General features: G+C 35.1%; 4 protein-coding genes across 4 annotated transcripts; 3 read left to right on the plus strand and 1 right to left on the minus strand.

Moving 5' to 3' along the window:
* Positions 1-184: 184 nt before the first annotated feature.
* LOC113503320 lies at positions 185-2712 on the plus strand. Its single transcript, XM_026885180.1, has 4 exons — positions 185-474; positions 801-958; positions 1390-1491; positions 2541-2712. The coding sequence occupies exons 1-4, from the start codon at positions 334-336 to the stop codon at positions 2656-2658; spliced, it is 519 nt and encodes a 172-aa protein (XP_026740981.1). The 5' UTR covers positions 185-333; the 3' UTR covers positions 2659-2712.
* Positions 2713-4133: 1421 nt separating this feature from the next.
* LOC113503558 lies at positions 4134-5814 on the plus strand (the record flags this gene model as incomplete). Its single annotated transcript, XM_026885588.1, has 3 exons — positions 4134-4330; positions 5244-5348; positions 5700-5814. Coding segments are annotated over 3 exons (417 nt in total), but the record flags the coding sequence as incomplete, so codon positions are not given.
* A 3509-nt stretch (positions 5815-9323) lies between these two features.
* On the minus strand, positions 9324-13742 carry LOC113503580. Its single transcript, XM_026885619.1, has 4 exons — positions 11803-13742; positions 11161-11381; positions 10576-10683; positions 9324-9707 (listed from the first exon to the last, which is right to left on the minus strand). The coding sequence occupies exons 1-4, from the start codon at positions 11908-11910 to the stop codon at positions 9530-9532; spliced, it is 615 nt and encodes a 204-aa protein (XP_026741420.1). The 5' UTR covers positions 11911-13742; the 3' UTR covers positions 9324-9529.
* Positions 13510-19717, plus strand: LOC113503559. The gene is made up of 4 exons (XM_026885589.1): positions 13510-13593; positions 14444-14691; positions 18271-18387; positions 19552-19717. Exons 1-4 carry the CDS (start codon positions 13510-13512, stop codon positions 19715-19717), a joined length of 615 nt encoding a protein of 204 aa, XP_026741390.1.
* The last annotated feature ends 109 nt before the right edge of the window (positions 19718-19826 follow it).

Consider the following 19826-nt stretch of genomic DNA (forward strand, 5'->3'; position numbering starts at 1 on the left):
TTGACTCCTATTCATAAAAAACCCATCATATGTGCTCTAGATTACATTGAGACCTAATTGCACGACAACCCACAAATTAAAAGAAAACCTATCGGAAAACGAAATAATTAAGCCATTCTCCGCAGACGCAACTTTAGTAAATATAATTCTGACGTATCAATATTTAAAGGTAGACATGATTATTATCCAAATGCAGTCCAAACGTAAGGGTAACACCTAGAAGAAATAATACAATTATAATAATCCTCATATATTTTAGAAGGAGAACAAACTCTATGTATAGGTTACATTCCAAAGTTAACATTAAAACCTCCTTTTATTTCCTGTAGAATCATGAACAAGTTCCTGCCATTAGTGTTACTATGCTACTTATGTTCGGCTACACTCATCATTATCGATGCCAGCGAAGCTAATGGGACTGTCTTGCATAGAAACAGAAGATATCTAGCATTTATGAATACAACGAGATTCTTTGTGAGTATTATTTTGTATAGAACATATTACAAGCCTTACAAACCTCCAGCTTAAATACGTTAACGTAACGAAACGTTAGTTACCATTAGTATTTAGTTTTGATCTTTGACCGGGGTCTATACCTACTGATGGAGTATATGCAATCTACCAAGAGCAACTTTTGCTGTGACTTTTGTCCTTTGGACACACTTATAAATATACTCTAAGGTATAATAATAGGTACCTATTTATTCATGTCTTACTATAGAGATATATCGTCTTACTTCAGGATAAAGTCTTAAACATTTTTCTAAACACGCATTTTATAAAGATGACAATTTTTTTAGATGAAAGTAAATTTCAAAGTGAACTCAGTCCCCTGGAACCAGCTGTTCGCTCAAGCAGTAGGGTTCCGCATGAACTGGGACGATCCCCCGGACTCGTACCGATATCCACGGATCTACAGAAGGGATGTTTACGACCATGTCGAGACATTGCTGGACAGGTAAATATTCTGGTAACATTTTATATATTGGCTGTAGCTATTAGTCGAATTGATCGTACAGTAAAAAAAATCGTCTGTTTCATACTTGATGTTCAGAAAAATGCCAATCGAGCAGCAATTAATCTGACTAGTTTTTGGGACTAAGATAAACGTTTTCATTTTTACGGTTAGCACAGCCGTGATAAAGAAGAAGATCTGCCTCTACAGGCTAAAAACATCGTTAGTGCTAAAAGGCTGCAGTTGTTTGACATGTCTTAAAATAAAAAAATTAAGGATTTATATTTTTACGGGTGGCTAAAAAGGTTTTCTTTTAAATTGCATAGATCTTTTTAAACAGTTTGGCCGAGCAACAACCAATCAAACCTTCACTTTAAATGTAAAAGGATTATTTTCCCAAATTTTAATATAATTATAAATTATTTGTATTGCAGGAACGGGCTGGTCGGCTTCCACTGCGTACGGCGCGCCATCTGCGAAATCCAAATGATACAGAACCCGAACATCTACCACAAACTCCTTAAAATGCTGTTTAGGTAATGATTCTGCACCTTCAAATTTAGTTTGGAAATCTGGGCCTCTTTTCCGCTATTTACAATTGCTGATGAATGAATGGTAATTGACACTATTTGCAAGCACATTGCTAACACTTGATTGAATAATATTTGAAAATTCATTGTATTGACCGTAAGTGTTCCCCCGTACTGAAGTTTCAAACTGGAATTAGGGTTCTGGTGGTTTAGTCTTAGCAAGACAGCGCACTACCTATCACAGAGCAATGTCTCTTCTACTTACGCAATTGTAATTTTTTTAGGAAGTGATTGTAGAACCTCCGTACTGTGAGAATTATGAATAAGGATTATTGTGGTCGCTTCCATGGCAATATAGTAAGCGCGTAGTGGTGACTCTTCTCACCATAATGTTAACAGTCTTGGCCTAAGAGCGTTTTGTAAGGAAACCTTATGCACGCAGACATGCTGATTTTTAATGGGATTAATTTATATGCTAATAGGGAAGTGTTTTCGTTGAAGGTTTGGTTTAGAAAAGTCTTTTAAGGTCCGGGTTGTTCACCTAGTCTTATTTTTTTTTTGCACTCTTATTAGTTCCATGTTACGTGATAATCTTTCAACGTAAGAAATGATGTTTAGAATTTAAAACTCCAAAACCAAAAGTCTTTAATAATCTATTAGCATCATATGCTACATTTCTTCCTATAGTCATACTTCAAAGACTAACAATACTTGTACAATTGCCGGCGCTTTCATTGAATACATCAGTTTAGGGCTGATAAGGCGATAATCGCAGGTTTAGTGGGCACGGATATTCGATTGGTATAAAGTCAGCCAAAACCGTGCACGACGGGTTCGATCCCCGCGCCTGACAAGTATTAGTGCGAGCAACGAACGCTTGTGAATCTGTGTGCTTATTGAATGTTTGTGATACCCGGAATACAGGAAGTTAATTCTTGTGGATCCGCTCCAATAATGATAAGTTAAAAACGGATAATCCACAATAATTAACTTCCTTTAAGGGAGAGTAGGTATATTTTTTAAGAAAATAACATTAATTACATATTAAATTCCAGAAAAATATCATCAACCACAGAACGCTGGCATAACTCGTCGCCTGAAGAATGCTATACGTCACTGTCATCATGTCCCTTGTCACTGCTGGCCGTATCACCTTACACCGACATTAGTTAATGTCAAAATATTCGTAATTTACTGGAGTGGCTCTAAAGTGAAGGGTTATGACTAACACTGGCTGGTTGGTTACGGTCAAATGTTTTCAACAATGAAATGTTCTTTTTCATTCTTCTTTTTTTGAATTTGAATGATTGTACGTTCTTATTCATTTGTATTCCTTGGTCAATAAATGTTTTTTTTTAATACTGCTGGTAATTAACTTTATTCCTTTTTCATTACTGAAACTTTTTAGATTCCGCTATCTGATCTTCTTTTCTGTTTCTTGATCGTATACGTTTTGTTTTTATTTGAAAAAATACAAGACCTTATTTTTGACGAATGTACCGGAGTAAACATCATCATTCTATCAATAGATTTAAATAACTTTACCTGAAGCCAGGGGATTTATGAAGAGAGCTGAAGATTTAGCTCATTACCGTGTCTTGCCTGTGTCCAGAATAGGCCTCTCATATGTGTCATGAGTATGATGATGAACTTTATCATAATTAAAGAATTGTATTATATCCTCGAAAAACTGGACTAGACTTTAACGTGACTCAAGCTTTACATTCTAACCGATTCGCGCTTTCTTTAATTCCGACTGAAACAGTAGAGTTCTTCAACCTACATTCTTGAACTAGTTTACATTGTCCAAACATAATAATTGTTGATAACCCACTCGACAAATACAACCTACTTACTGACTGCTGCTGAAGAAATATTGGTCGCTTTCATTACTTATCCACGTCTCTTAACTGTCTGTGTTGTTAAAAAAAACTGTTTACGTCAAGAACATCGATATCTTAAACAGTTGTGTGAAAAAAATCACTCAATACTTTTTTATATTGCTCTGAAAGATATGTTAGTGTAAAGTGAAAATGCCTGATACTTGCTTGTTGTGAGACATGGTTCCAACTGATAACAACTGAACATTGACAGTTGTCAGACGAGAATATCAGTGGTGCAACCTTTTTGGGATTCAATGTAATTGAACAATTAAAGTGTTGATTTAAGCTATTTAGATGAAGAGCTTACAAATAGAATATTGAATGTCCTCCGATTAAGAAAGAAGGTTTCAAGAAACGTACAATTTAAAAATGTACAAACAATTCCAAGTTTGTTTCTTGTGCTATATTTGTTTCTTGACGTTCATTCTCAATGATTTTGGGAATGCCAATGAGCCTAGTCATCGGCATAAGAGGTATCTGAGCTTTCGAAATGTTTCGCATTTCTTTGTAAGTACTTTTTTAAATCCTTTATTGCAAATAAGTCATTTATTATAAGCATTCGAATAAGAGTACACGTCAGGGTCTTATTTAATTATGTATTCCTTTCATAGAGTATATAGGTATCGTAAACATGATGAATTATTTTGTCTTCTTTTAATCCTAACATTCTACAAAGCATTCACTTTTGCGTCCACACCTAAAACATATTTTCTTATAAAGTCAATCATAGTTAAGAAAATGCTCATCCCACTTAAATTATATTAAAATCGATATAATGATAGTTATGTTTTTCAGCTCCGTTTCAACTTCAAAGCTAACATGGTGCCCTGGAATCAGATCTTCGCCCAAGCTCTCGGTTTCCGAATTAATTGGGACGACCCGCCAGACAACTTCCACCAATACAAGAACCATTTCATACATCGCAGAACGATTTATAATAACATAGAAACAGTTTTAGACAAGTAAGTGTAAGATACGATTAACTACAATTAACCATAAGATTGACCACAAGAAGCCTAGAAAAGTGACTGATTCGATCCGTAATAAAAAATCGTGCTCATCACACAAACATTTGTCCGGATGGGAATCGAACCCACGACCTTCGATATAGCAGTCAGGGGCCACTAACCACTAGACCAACAGGCCACTCAAACTGATTGAAACTTCTTTATCCCTTGTAGAAATGTCACTACGTCTGTTAATAGATCTAATTTATATCTATATAATATTTATTACGTTTTTTGGACCATACAAATGTGTGTCAAAACATGCTTTAGAGCTAAGCCTTCATTGTTGTATGACGTCCAATAAATATCTATTTACCTTCGTGTTTACCGCACCCCAAAGACTAGTGCTAACTAATACAAATAGCGTTAACCAATAGATAACTTTCTTTTATAGGGGAAACACATTTTTTCTTGTGTTATACTTTACTTTTGTTTAAGTTAGGTTAGGTACTCAGTAGAAGTTTGGTTGTACCGGATGTAGACCAGTCCAGAATCAAATTGTTTAATTATTTCTTTCGTTGTTGTATAGCAATATATATTGTATATTTTATTTATTTAGCCCACTGCTGGGCAAGTCCTCTTCCAATCCTTACACGAAGAAGGAGGAAGCAGGATGGTCGTTAAGGTCATCCCACCACCGCTTTCTAGGTTGCCCATTGCATGGTGACTTTTGTCCAGAGGTCCATATGAGTAGTCCAGTAGTATTCATGCGGCTAACATGCGGCGTCGGCAAAAAGTCACTTTGTCAGCTTTACATATTCGCCAAATACTCATAAAACCTTCAGCACACACAAAAAACTTCAAACAGCCAATAAAGGTACAAATACCTTCATTAATAACATTCACAAAAACTAATTGATTGCCCTAGGAACGGCGTCAATGGCTTCCACTGCGTCCGTCGAGCCATTTGCGAAATGGAAACGATCCCTGATCCTCGGAAAATATACCACAAACTTTTAAAAATGGTGTTCAGGTAATATGAAATGACATTTTTTAATGAAATTATGTTCTTAGCTGACGACCGTTGAAACGAAATTAAATTACGAGCAATTTTTACGCCAAAATGGATACTCGGTTCAAAAATTACTGCCAACCGAGTCTGGCTGGTAAATGTGGAAGTTTCCAGAGAATTATTTCTGAGAATAAGAATTTTAATCATAAGTTATTGTTATTAAGAACATAGATCGACCTTATCGTAAAGTTAATTAATGGAAATTCGAGAAATTTTCTCTTTATTACATTATAATTTCGTTTAATTTATGTTCTATATAAAACAGTACCAACGTTCTTGGTATTCACATAGTTTTCTTTGGTAAATTTTCAGACAGCAATCATCGGCAACTGACAAATGGCACAACAAGACATCGGAGGATTGTGAACAATCCATATCATTATGTCCAATTTCTCCACTACACGTTTCACTTTTCACTGATGTTTAAATGATAAACATGAATTGTTCTAATTCCCTCTGATCGAAAGCGCTTGATTTCGTATTGGTTATCAGATAAGGTTCACCATACATCGTGGCAATTGGGCACACTTCCAGTCAACAGGAATATAAATTATAATTTTGATTTTAAGGTTAACTTATTAATAAAATTGAAAAACAAGTTCTAAAAGAATATTAATAGAATAAAATATGCCTTAATGTTATAAAAAAAATATGAATAAACCGTGCAATAATTATGGAGGGTGTGGAAGCATCACAGCTACAGCATAGAGTGGTTTCTCTCTTCCACGAATGCAATCTGCAATGTAACTTTCAATCTTATTCCCCATGTAATATGGTTTAATTTTAATACAGCAGCTCATTATGTTCTTATGTAAAATCTATGACCCATCACAGCATAATAGTCTGATTTTGTGAACTAAAAAGTAATTTTGTTGTTTTATTTATCCCTTGACGCTCGTAAAATTGTGACGCACACATTAATATCAACCAGTACTAACGAAAAGTGTACATATCCTTATATTCGCTTAAAATTCTTGGATAAAATAAAGACTGAAATCTGTAAATTATAGCCTGCTTATAAAGATTAATAAAAAAAACTATATTTAAATTGTCTCTACAAATAAATATCATACTAGAACTACCAATTAATATTTTCTATTACGATACAATCTTCATGATTTTTTGGCTATTTAAAATAATATTATATTAAGAAATTATCATCATTATCTTGTAAATCAAGTAAATATAAAATTATTACAAACATCCAATCACCGACATTATTCAAATATACCAGAAAATCCAATACGGAATACCTACCAGAGCGACAACGGTAGAAATGGGCGAAGTCTTCGAATGGACCTAATGACGTCACAGCATAATACTCATGCCACTAACTAGCTCCGGATGTCTAGCCCTGAGAATGTAGGTACAGCAAGGAGTTTTTAATGAAATTATTCGCTGGAATTCCACTTTACTCGGATTTTCATGTTTCATATTCTAGCAGGATTTTATGTGACGGATTGCTGCTATTAGTTTTTTTTTTAATACGTTGCCTTGTTTGTTTTTCTTGTATCAGGATTGTATTGTCTGTATTGTGTATGTCTTATAATTATTTATTTAATACGAGCTATAGGATAGTTATAATCTACTTTACAGAAAGAAAATTACAAGTCTTCATTTCTAGAAATAATGTTGTTTGTTTGAAAGTGAACACAATTGCCTGTGCCACTAAGTCATTACAAAAACAAAACAAATTATCTAAAGAAACTTAAGTAGATTTCTCTTCTATGTCAGCAATTTATGCCAACGAAATCTATAATTGGTCCTCTCTATTCATTTATTATTTTCTGTTTCCCAAGTACCCCCGTAAAGTAAAACTTCCCCAAGTATTCATCATCAGAAAGCCTATTAACTACACATCAGTAATTTTGTTTACGCCCCTAAATCATTACATTATTCAAATAAGTTCCTCTGTCCCTCTCGCACCATACATTACACACATACATTTTGGTACCAGCATCTCTGTCTTTAACGAGCTCCCGACTAATGAAAGCTCAGTGCATGGTAAGCACAAAATAAATCCAGTTAGTTGCCGTTAAACCACTCAATAAATTGTCGAAGCGTCTAAATGGGCCGCCATCCAACTGATTGCCGATCAGGGCCTATGGGCGACAACTATTTTACTCGAGTAGAATACTTTTACATCAATTTGTTACTTTGAAAGTAATCATTATTGGAATTTACTTCTCATCGAAATTGACTGAACATTTTGTTTCACTTAAACAGAAATAGTGTTTTTGGAACCCAAATATAAGAATTATTTTTATTGATAGAAGGATTTCAGATGGAGTTATGTTAATACGTACCAGTGCAGGCAATTTAGCTAATGTGAGAAAAGCTATTTATTTATCGAAATTTCTTATATTGAGTAAAAGTGACGTCATAGAATCTTAAAATATAGTTTCACCACGCCATGACCAAGATCATGATGCTAATGTATGTAAAATAGCCGCGGCTTCCTTATTTCACCATGATAATTTACCATCACCATATCGTAATATAGAAATAAATTATTACATTTATGCAAATAGATATGAGGCTGTTGACACCAAGAGTAAATATTAAAATCATAACAAAAGATCTACAAAAACAAAATCTTTAAAGAAAGAAATATTCAAGCAAACAGAAAGCTTAAACGCAATGGAGATCCGAAAGTTGACAGAATACTAAGTCAATGTAAATATTGTGGGGGAAAGATAGCCAGCACGTGACCAGTCCGTATATGAGATTTACTTAATTTGTCGCGAAGAACGTGGTCGGGGCAAACAGCGGGCTTTGCTAGGGACACTTTATAACCGGAGTTCCCGACTTCACAAGATTACTCCGTTTCTTTTGAGGTACATTTTTAGACTTTTACTTGGGATTCAGCGGATATATTGCTAGTTTTAAGACGGTTATTTGTTGGATTTTATACGGGTTTTTAGCTTAAATTGAGCTTTTATTTTCTAGATTGTGTGGTTTTGTAATTAGAAGTTTGGGTTAAAGAAATAATACGTTTGAGCTAGAATGAATTTACGATAAAACACTAGAATATAAAAAGTTGAGTAGGAGTAACATATTTGGTCAATTCCAAAAAAAAACATATTGTTATTGACTAAGACCTGGGGACCTCTTAATTTAATGCTCAAGTTAATATAAAATATTTTAGATTTCTAGTGCTATGCGCACTTGCTTTAAGTTTGTTCATCGAGATGTCTATATATGAATGCTCCGATCTCCTATAACTGAGGAAATTCAAATTTACACATTTATTTTTGTCTGTATACTGATTTGTGTATACTGTTGGAGTCCAGTAATAATACTAAATTAATTCATTGAAGAATACAAAAATAAACTTCATTGTAAAACAAGCATAAAAGATATATTCGCAAGTATTTTTGAAATTCTGTGAAACACCAAACTCTTTCTTTCCCTTCAAAATAAATAATAAGACAAAAATAAATATTGTTTAAGCACACCGGTAAAGGGGTCTCATCATGTTTTGACTGAAAAAAACACGATCTAAGACAGCGATCCGACCCTTCACTGTTTCCTGATACTTTGATAAAAGAAAGTTATTTTTAACATTCGCATGAGTATTTTCCTTCCCTTCGTTGCGAGCACAAAATAATTCAAGCAACAGGTCTGCCAGTCACAAGATTAATTCAGTGAACTGAGTGATTTTCTACTCACTCTGAAGTCAAATCGTATTGACGATCACAAGTAATAAATTAATTTTCGGTAGCAATATAAATTAATCAGGGACATTTTCATTGAATTTTTAGTCGAATAATTTTACATTTGTCGAAAATGATTGGATCATTAATATAAGCTGTCATCAAATATAATTGTTTCAAAAAGCATCAGATACTTTCAGTAAAATGATATACGCAATAAAAACTGCTTTTCAAAACGGTGTAGAATGTAAATTTTACCAAAAAATAAAAATACAACAACTCCTAATCAACATCAATGTGGTTTTATAATAGTGACACAACATCCAGAAAAAGCCTTTTTTGACGATTAATTCTGAATAAAGGATTTTACAATTCAAATTCTTTAATATTGACGTGCGTTACATAAAAACAAAACACAAGATATCATAATAAACTCATTGAAAAAATATCATTAGAGAAAACCGTTTAAACCGTTATTTTGCCAACTCATTCATCTCTCAGAATACTGAACATTTCCATAAGTCCCTGTCCTTCTGGGCAGCTGGGGTATATAGAGGCACAGTCAAACATCTGCCGTCCAGCTGTCGCAGCGTCATAGTATGATGCCATCAGATCTTCCAACTCCCGGTCTCTATCGTCGAAGGGGGTTTTCCCGTAATCTGGTCTGAAATTGATATAAAGGCAACATGGGAATATTGTTCCTCGTAAGGTGGAAGGCAAGATTTGAGGAAGGAGTTCTGAATTTGTTTATTGGTGTACTATAAAAAACATATTTAATAAAATACAATAGAAGCATTTCATCGGCCTAGCCTTTTCCCAACTATGTTGGGGTCGGCTACCAGTCCAACCGGTTTCAGCTAAGTACCAGTGTTTTACAAGGAGCGACTGCCTATCTGACCTCCTCAACCCAGTTACCTGGGCAACACGATACCCCTTGGTTAGACTGGCTGTCGGACTTTTTTCAGCTTCTATCTGTAACGACTGTCAAAGATGTAGGAATAACAGCCGGGACCCACAATTTAACGTGCCTTCCGAAACACGGAGGAACTCGTTATGACAAAGATGGTCACCCATCCACGGTCCAACCGCGTCAAGCATAGCTTAACCTGTGATCGAATCACTTATGCGGTTATAGCTTAGCCACGAGCTCCTCAAGTACAATAGAAGCATTTAATCCCATTATATAAGCTGCCGCTGCTAATTGCTATATAATTACCTAACTATTGTACTATTATCATAAACCGAAAACGTATTAAAGAGATCCAACAGGCAAACTATCTAGATAGATTTTTTGAAATTATTATTAAATGATTTAACATAAAGGTATCTCTGTATTCAATAAATAAATAACAAGACAGCAAAAGGTTTTTTTTATTCCATCAGTCAAAATATTTCTACAGTCAAAGTTTATGTTTAGACTTCGATTTAAGATACAGAAAAATATATTTTTTTTTGTGTTTATTTGACATCCATAGTGCATTCGTCATGAAACAATTGACAGCTAAAGCATATTATATTAACATAGTACTTACGTCAGCAGTATGTGTAGTATTTCTCCAACTAGACCTTCTTCTTCAACTGGATACTGCGCTGCTTCACAAATCGCTCTGTTGACACACTCCTCACCATTGAAGCCTTTTCTGAAACGATAGCAAAGGCAATTAGAATTTATAACATACTAGCTGTGGCCCGCGGGCTTGCCAGCTTTAAATCTAAAATGATCCAAAAATGATAAAAACTATCTTGTTTTAATCTCGATTATAAACTATCTGCGTACCTTTATTCGTTTAATCCGTTCAGTGGTTACGTGAAAGAGTAACAAACATCCTTATACAATCCTTACTTTATAATCTTTAGCGTGTATAATAATAGTATGATAGTGTCAGGAAGTTACATTTTAAATTACTTTCAAACAAAAAAATGGCATGTAGATTAGCCATTATATCACCACGAAAATGACTTCATTAACTTAATCATCATTCACAGATTCTATCTTTCTTCTGCTCAGACTTACGGTTAAGGGCCAGCGTATATCAAAACTGTCTGGTTTTATCGACATTCAAAAACACAGCCGTTAATCCAAATTCATTTCGATTTAAACTCCTTCAAATACCTACGAGTTCAACATATCAGCTACCGCGGTATAGAAGGTAAGCCTCTCATCCTTCCTCGCCTCTAGTTCAGCATCCCTCTGCTCTCTCGACACCGTCTTGATGAAGTAGTATTGTGACAGCTGCGAGATGTTCTGGAACTGGGCGTACTGGTACTGGAAGTTCGCTGCGAAGGCCAGACTGATGTAGTCTTCGGCCTTTATTGGTGTCGAGAAGCCTATGAGGAGCTGGAAACAGATAGATAAGACATGAAAAATGTGAACATGCAAGTGTACCCATAGGAAGCTTATATACGGTCGTATTAAGTAATACTTTTGTAGATGTCAGTTAAAATCTTCTTGGTTTTCTTGTTCATCAAGATTATCAGGACATTGTGATGTTGATGTTGTATGGATTATAACACATATTTATTAGTTTACACAAGACGCAATTTAAAAATATATTATTGCGTTCAGTGACTGGTCTTAAACTTTCATCTTGGTATTATCAGCGGTTAGGGGGATGTATCTTTGACTAATTTCAATTGGTTTTAACCAGGAAATTATGATCCGACTTCTGTTCAAAACGAATATAAAAATACAAAGGAAGAGTAGAAAAGCAATCGACTGGGCAATCATTTCTAGAAGCAAAATAACTTGTGAATCTTACCTTGTAAGTGGCGCCATAAGGATAGACAAGGGGTATGCTGTTGATTTGTCTTTTAACCATCGCTTTGTGTTCTTCTTCATCATCGGCATTCACGTTAATGATGATCATTAAAACTCCGAAAATCAAAGTGCATTTCAGTCGACTGGAATTGGACGAAACAGTTTTGGTATTAGGTTCATAAACAATCTATTGTATGACAATCTATATCTTCGTTAGGAATGAAAATGTGCTCTACTTTTTGGGTGCAACCGTAAAGATTATGTAGTACTAATTCTTCATAGTAACTGGTTCAAGTTCTGAGTGAGTTTTCATCTTTTAAATGAATGAATAGGCTACCGCAGGAACAAATCTCAGTGACACGTACCGTTCGTATGGACAATTGAAATACAAGGTTCTACCGTAAGTCTGAGAATATCCTAAATATTAAAAACGTTCAGTTGAAGTTTCAATACACTCATAACTACGATTATAAGTGTGAAACAAAAACTTTCCGCAAATTTATAACTGTTGGCTTCTAACATCAAGTTTCGACGTGTAGAAAAACAATTTAAAAGCACAGAAAGTTAACAATAGGATACGATGCTGGCTTACCTCATTTTTCCAAATCGGCTTATATTTGCAAATGAAACAATATAATCAGAACAGGGGAAATCACATTTTTCTACGTGTCTCACAGCCACGCGTTTAAACGTCAATGCACCTGGCCCGTCTAAACCAAAATTGTAAGGCTGTGTTCACAACGAGTAAGAACTTTAGACGCTCTGTCTCGTCGTGAGTTCTTTGGACATTTCTTAAGCGAATAGAGTTACAAAATTAAAATAAGAAACGTTTACGAGGAAATGAGGTAATTGAAAATTTTGCGGTCATTGTTAAAAAAAGGTGACAACCAGATAGACTGCAAAAGACTTAGAAATACCATTTAGACAAAAGATTTTGAATTAACATGAGAATATTCATGGGAAAAACCAAACTACGATGAAAGATTACATACAAAAAGATCCCAACAAGTGTAGAACATTCTGCCTCAAATTCTTCCACCATGGTACCCGCTACCTTACCGCTTTTAAATCTCTGTGTCACATGACATCCCGACTTCGCACTAATACGTTTACACAACAGCAACAGTCACGCGACCGGACCTACAAATTGACGTATTAAGTGTCCAACTGTTTCTTACACTCGCCGTCTAAGCTTATTAAGAGGAAGTTTTTGAGTAAATAGATCTTTATTTACAAATGTATAATAATTGTTAATACATTCAGAGTTTGTTTCGTTTTTTATAAGGGTTTTTTTCTCTTTCTTATCAAAGTTCATTGAACTCGGTTTTGTTTTGCTTAACAATGACTTGCGACATATTGAGGTATTTCTTGTAATTCGGAATCGATGTAATTTTTAAATTACTCTTTAATTATAACCAATCATTACAATTTGCATTAGCCTCGATTAGTCTAATATATCGATTCTAAACACCCCCTACCTAATTCTACTCTTCAAAGAAATTAGTTTTCTCCATAACAAAATACGAATTACATTAAGTACTTATGATCTACCATTAACAACGGTAACCATCTCCTAAAACTAGTCTAACACTTAAACTTTACCATTCCAAATCACTCAGAGCCAACCCGTTGCTTTAACACCATGTTCTCATACGAAAATCTGTTGACACTCTCTTTTGCGATAAATCTGTTTCACTTAACAATAAGTATGAAAGAGATAGACATACCCAGTGATGTGCTGAGTAGGAGCAAGAGACAAGTACTGCTGTTTCCAAACAGCACGCTGCTTCAGGTAAGTTTGTTGTGTAATACCTAATATGTAAAATATGGGAAAATTCTATGAAAATATTTTTCTTTAAACACTTAATTACTTATATTGACCTATTTTGGTATCAATACCGCAATTTAATCAGAAAAGTATGATGGCCTTTCCTAATTAAGTCTTTTCCAAGAATTTTAAATCTATATACCATCTTACTGCGTCATGAATAAGTTTCGTTCCTAGCAAAAATAAATTATGAACTACCGAAGATTCCAGGCATAAAACAAAAGAGAAAATCAATTTACATTCTAATGCGTAACCATGGCAACGAAGACACGTGTACAATATTATAAAGTAAGCCCGTGTATCTTCAGCTAACACAATCTATAGATGCCGATACCCAATTACCATTCATTGGAAAATTGCCGGCGATCAAGGCTGGAGATAGCGCAGGCTGTTGCTTCGGATTATGTTATGTTCCTCTCTTGTTTAATTGATAACTATGTTTTGGTATATCGTTTTGTATTTAGTTTGAAATTCAAACATCACTAAAAATCTGTAATAGTTTAACTGATCATGAGCCTGTCTAAGGGCAAGTCAAAAACGTGACACGTTGTCTAAAAATATTTGGTTGAAGATAAATATGTATAATAGAAGCAATATTTTTTTGAAAAAAGCATTCGTGATTGTTTCTCTTTTTGCTGCATCATAACGACTTCCTTGACGTTTCATGACGTCAAATTTCACTCACTGAGATTTCCTATACTTTCGTTAATAAAGCTAAAGTACAAAAACGAGTTTATGAATTCCCTATTTCGTAACAAAAGTTAAAATAAAGCTTAACACCTAACACTCTAAGCCTCTTTTTCAAATATTACAGTTCAACGCTGGTGTCGGCGTGCCAAGCGGTGCCAAGAACATCAATGTGAACTGGGCATTTCAGGCCAACTTCCAACTACCTTGGAATATAAGCCAGATACCTGTGGACATATTACATGCCAACACCGGCTATGTTGGTACTGCGAGGAAAAAGAGAAGCTTATCAGATACGAGCGATAAGAACGGTGACTACCACGATGACGCGAAGCTTTATCACTTTTATATTCACGTCGAAGAGATTTTAGATGGGTAAGTGAAATAACCTATAGTTTTTAACGTTGCTTTTCTTTTGGTTTTCCGTGCCCAAAAGGTGAAAAAGGAACGCTCACTAAGGCTCCGTTGTTTGAGTCAATCTACAGGCTGTATAAACCATGATAGTTTGACAGTTGAAATAATCACAGATGGTGTATCTTTGTACTTTTTGTTTAAATGCAATTTAACAAAAAAATATAGAAATACAATCCATATTAAGTACTGTTTAGTACTGTCATAAATTTTTTTCATTGCACATTTTTAGGGTACAAAGGTCACGAGACCGACTCGAACTTGCCTGATTTCTAAAGCTTAAACGCTGATCGAATTTCTCAAAACATGATTGGATGACTTTTGCCATAGAGATAACAAGACTCCGCAACATCCTTTTGAATACTTCATCTCGCTTCCACTCTTTATGTCTCCAAACTCAAACCCAACATAACCGCTACTTTACACGCTGACCGCAACACCATATACCAAGTTAAAACAATACTAACTCAGAGGCATAACCTTTATGGTCCATATAATGCAAGTTGCACGACCCATTAAAAAGACACCTAACTACCATCATGTTTCCAGTGCACCTGAGTAAAATGTCTCCTCAGCTAATTGCAGCATCTTAACTTGTTCATTATTCACCTGTTCTGGGTTGTTCTGTCTTGACATGTTGTTAGATACGATAGGCAGTCGTATTACTTAGTTTGTGGTGCTGTTTTGGATTATGTAGGGCGTTTGAGATTTGTTAGAATATCAAATTTTGATGGCTAATAATGATATTGTTTTAGAAGAAAATTTATGCAGGACATCTGCTAGGTTGTTCTTAATTGTGATTAGAAGATCAATTGGGTAAAAACGGAACACTATTTTGAGGCACCGCTGTCTGTTCTTCTGTCACGAGACTGATATCATGAAACGTGATGGCTAGACAGTTAAACTAAAATTACGGATTGAAGATTAAGGAAGGATTAAGCAGGATTAGCAAGGGTTGTTACATATATTTGTTGTTCGACAAATTAATTTTATCAACCCCTACATTTATTTGACATCAAACCGATATGCTCTTGCTTTAGCTTATTTGTACGGGAGTGCAACTCACATTTGACCGTTTTATAAAATGTTTAGCTTACACCATCGCTGATCCTCGCATCAAAATTCCTCATAAAAAATCTGATCGACATCAATTCATTTCACAAACATTTTTCGTTTATTGGTTCAACTCTCATACACGCGTCTAAAGCCTGCTTACAAATATCTAAGTGAGTGTGAATCCTAATTGAATTTGTCGCCCGCTAATCGGGCTAGTTAAGCTCGGTCCAATTTGTTAGAGAAGTTATCACTTGCTCGTGTTACTGTACTCGGAACTGTGCTAACGAATTGTGACGTCATTAGGTCACGATTGCAGATTGTTATGCGTTAGAACTTTATCTTCATCCTTAAGCTCAAACCCTGGGTTTAAACGAGCAGAACTCTTACTATGAAACTCGAAAAGAGGATCTGCTGTCGTGTAAGCGAGATGTTAGTATATACAGTATTGTGCTCTATCTCACTTCTACAATGATAATAGTTTTGTTTCAAGAGCTCATAATACTGGCACAGCTTTAGTCGGACAACGTATTAATAGGTTTCGAAATTATTCCATTAAATTGGATAATAGCTTAACGGGTAGCTGGTACGAAGCATCAGATCAAGCTTCGATTTAAAGTTTACTTTTATGAAACCAAAAACCATTTGGTTACTCCTTAGTCTTGAGGGGTTGACAAAAGATAAAAGATTACTTAATTTAAGATTTGTTACTATGACGGTAGATCCTCTGAAGGATACTTTGAAAAACAGTCAAACAACTACTCGTAGGTACTGTAAAACATTATAATCATTCAAATTGTTCTTTTAATCCATTTTTACACAGTTCGTGCTAGATAAATCATTTAGTGATATTATCACTATTTCCGGGGTTCACGTTGCTTATACTGACGTCATTATCTCTTGTCAAAAACATTCACTATACAGGGTGAGCAGAAAATACAGGTCACTTAACTGTTCATTTTTTAATTTAAATGTTTAAAATATTGTTCAAAACGAGTCACAAGCCTAAACATATAATTATTTAATATAAATGGAAATAACTTAAAGATATTCCTTTGTTTTTTCCCGATCGATTGTTAATTCAATTATAAAGTCACATAATTTTCTCCTGGACTACCTTTCGTCTGTTGCTGACTTAGCTGTTTGATGACTTTTAGCCTTTTTTGGTGTCTTAATTTACTAAATATCGCTACTACCTTTTAGTTTTTTTTTTTCATTTTACACAGTTTCAAAGTTTAAAATTCTTCTTCCACTCCAACCAGGCAGTTGTGTCTTGGAATAAATTTTATTTCTTCCTCCATTTAAATCGACGTGGCTCAAAAGTCCGGATCTGTTTCACGTCTCATAGCGATCAATACTCGTACATACATGTACGCAGCCTTTCTCGCCTTGCTAATCAATTTGATTTGTTACGCGAGTTTTCGTTGGCAGTCGACAGAAGGCTGCTGTTGTCACTAATGAATATTGACGACACGTTTCCAAAACGTTTTTTTTTACATTATTTACTCTTGTTTCAACTGTTTTGTGACCTTTAACTTAAGTCATGTATTACAAAATGTTAGTTTCCTAGCGACCGACAAGGGGTGGTCATTTGTATGCACGGACAGTGAATACTTTATTTAAATCATCGCAATTTTTATCATTTTGTGTGTAAAAATCTAAGGAGCATTAGATAGTTATAATTTTCCTACTGTGCTCATCTCTGATCCTTTGCTAGGCACGACAGGGACGACAATAAATTGTTCCCATTTTAGTTTAAAGACCTTTACTCATTGCGGAATGCATAACATATTGAGTAAGTTCTCAAAGTACAAAGTTTACAGAATTAGGGATCTTGATATGCAACGCTCTCATATCAAGGCTTTTCAATTGACATGAAATCCTTAACAATTAAAACGCCTTATCGTATATGACGTATAACTACGTAGCATCCATAACATAACGCGTCGTAAAGCTTGCATAGGATCTGTTTATCTCTAATCAACACAAGTCCCTCAATACTGAATGCCATAAATTCAAAAACAAACCGAATTACGGTCGCAGCAAATGAAGAAATGCAGCCGTCACATTTTGTTTGTCTGTTTGTTTATTCAACGAAACGATCGGCAACGCGCAAGATATCAAAATCATGATTTATTTCACTCCGACACTTCGTTACTTTCGGAAGCAATTTTCACATAAATTGGTTTCGTCAATAGCAATTTTGCGAATGTCAAAATTTGTTATTTATTACTGTTTACTGGTGCGCAGTTATTTTAATAACCATCGGTTTATATTCAACTGTGCCGTTAATAATAGGCCTTTAAATTTATTTTTCTGGTTTGTTAAACCACAATTATATGATTTTTTTTTGTATGAAAGCGAAAAGATATGACACCATTTTATTGTATTTATTAGTACGTATTAAAAATTACGACGACTCTTCCAAAGTCACAACTTTAATTGCCATATTCCATATTATTAGACAACATTTTTTCTAAATTCTTTCAGGTTTGGTCACAACGGCCGAGCGTGCGTGCTTCAAACGCTGTGTCAACTGGGGGCCGAACCTTTGCACTCCGATGATCAAGAGGATGTTCTCCACGAACTGGCCACATTCGTTCTAAAGTAAGTATACACTGAGACTTAATAAAAATAAATTGATGACTTAAGCTAAAGATCGGTGAGCCCAACCAATAGCCCTTAATTTGGTTCTAACAATCAGTCCTATTTTGGCATACTGCACTCTTCTGCAATCATGATCATTATCATCAGCCTATATTTGTCCGCTGCTGGGCATAGGCCTCTCCAATTGCGCGCCATCGAGATTATCTTCGGTTGCAATAAATGGGTTATATTTTAAGTAGTTTGTAATTCAATGCCCATCTGGATCTTTGTCCAACATCACAATTAACAAAATCATACAAAGCAAGTCCTAACATGAACCAACACCAAACTCAGCGCTCTCAACATGTAATTCAAACAATTTCCTGTACTGACCCCAGTAGTGTGATCTTGACAAGTTCCAACTAGTTCAGGCCATTAGTAGTTTGAACTTGACAATTAGATAAGTACACATACGATCCACCACTTCGACCCTTTGAATCAACTCTGGGCTCTCAAGAGTTCGTGATTCCTGTTTTGTTAACGCATTTAATGAACTTGGACGAACTATTTCGTTTGGTAGAAAGTATTTTGTAAGAAGAATTGTGTTATATAGGTACTTAGTCTGTAACAAATATGGAGGGACTGGAACTGGAAAAATATTAAAGTGATAATTTCGACCAATAAAAGCCTTTCCTCATAAAAAAATCGTTCTATTAATCCCCATTCTCGTTCAAATCCAGAATATGGTAAAGCTTATATCATACGGCCAAACCATGCGTCACAAATCTGAATCAAATATATAGTGCATATTTCTTCAAATACCATTTTTAAAGCTTGGGTCGGACAAACCTAATATCATCCCAGCTGGTTGAAGTACCGTGGAACAGGTTCGCAGCAGCTTATAATAGGGACCTATTTGGAATCACAACTAAATGTATATGGCAGCCACAAATCAGCGGTGACTCTGTGGTTACGTGTGTTTGCGCTGTGGACGCCACAAAAATGTGGAAAGTGATCAATCATATTCAGTCGTGGGAGAGAATTAAATATTATTTGACGGGACGAAACCCTGTTAAAATGATAATAATCTGTTTAAAAATAACACGAAAATATTTTAATTCTTTTTCTACCTAAGTCGTTTGATCAGTTTGACTCAGTATTATCTACAATTAATCTATCTTTCAGCCCTAAAAACGATGACATCGAAAACTTGACGGAAAATGACACAGCTTACCAATACATCAAGGCATACACCGATGGAGAGAAACAACAAGACTGCATCAGATTATACGAGGGCTGTTCAGTATCCTTCATAGATTCATTCACGAGACGTCATCACAACCACGTGTAATAACTGTTGGAGATGTGGACTGCGCGGTGTAGAGCGATCTCTCGTTTTGACTATACTAGCTCTTCTTTCAAAGATGGTGGTACAGCCTCCTATTATTTCGTAAAGAGAA

This window comes from Trichoplusia ni, chromosome 19 (genome assembly GCF_003590095.1).
Source record: "Trichoplusia ni isolate ovarian cell line Hi5 chromosome 19, tn1, whole genome shotgun sequence".
In the NCBI taxonomy this organism is placed as follows: domain Eukaryota; kingdom Metazoa; phylum Arthropoda; class Insecta; order Lepidoptera; family Noctuidae; genus Trichoplusia; species Trichoplusia ni.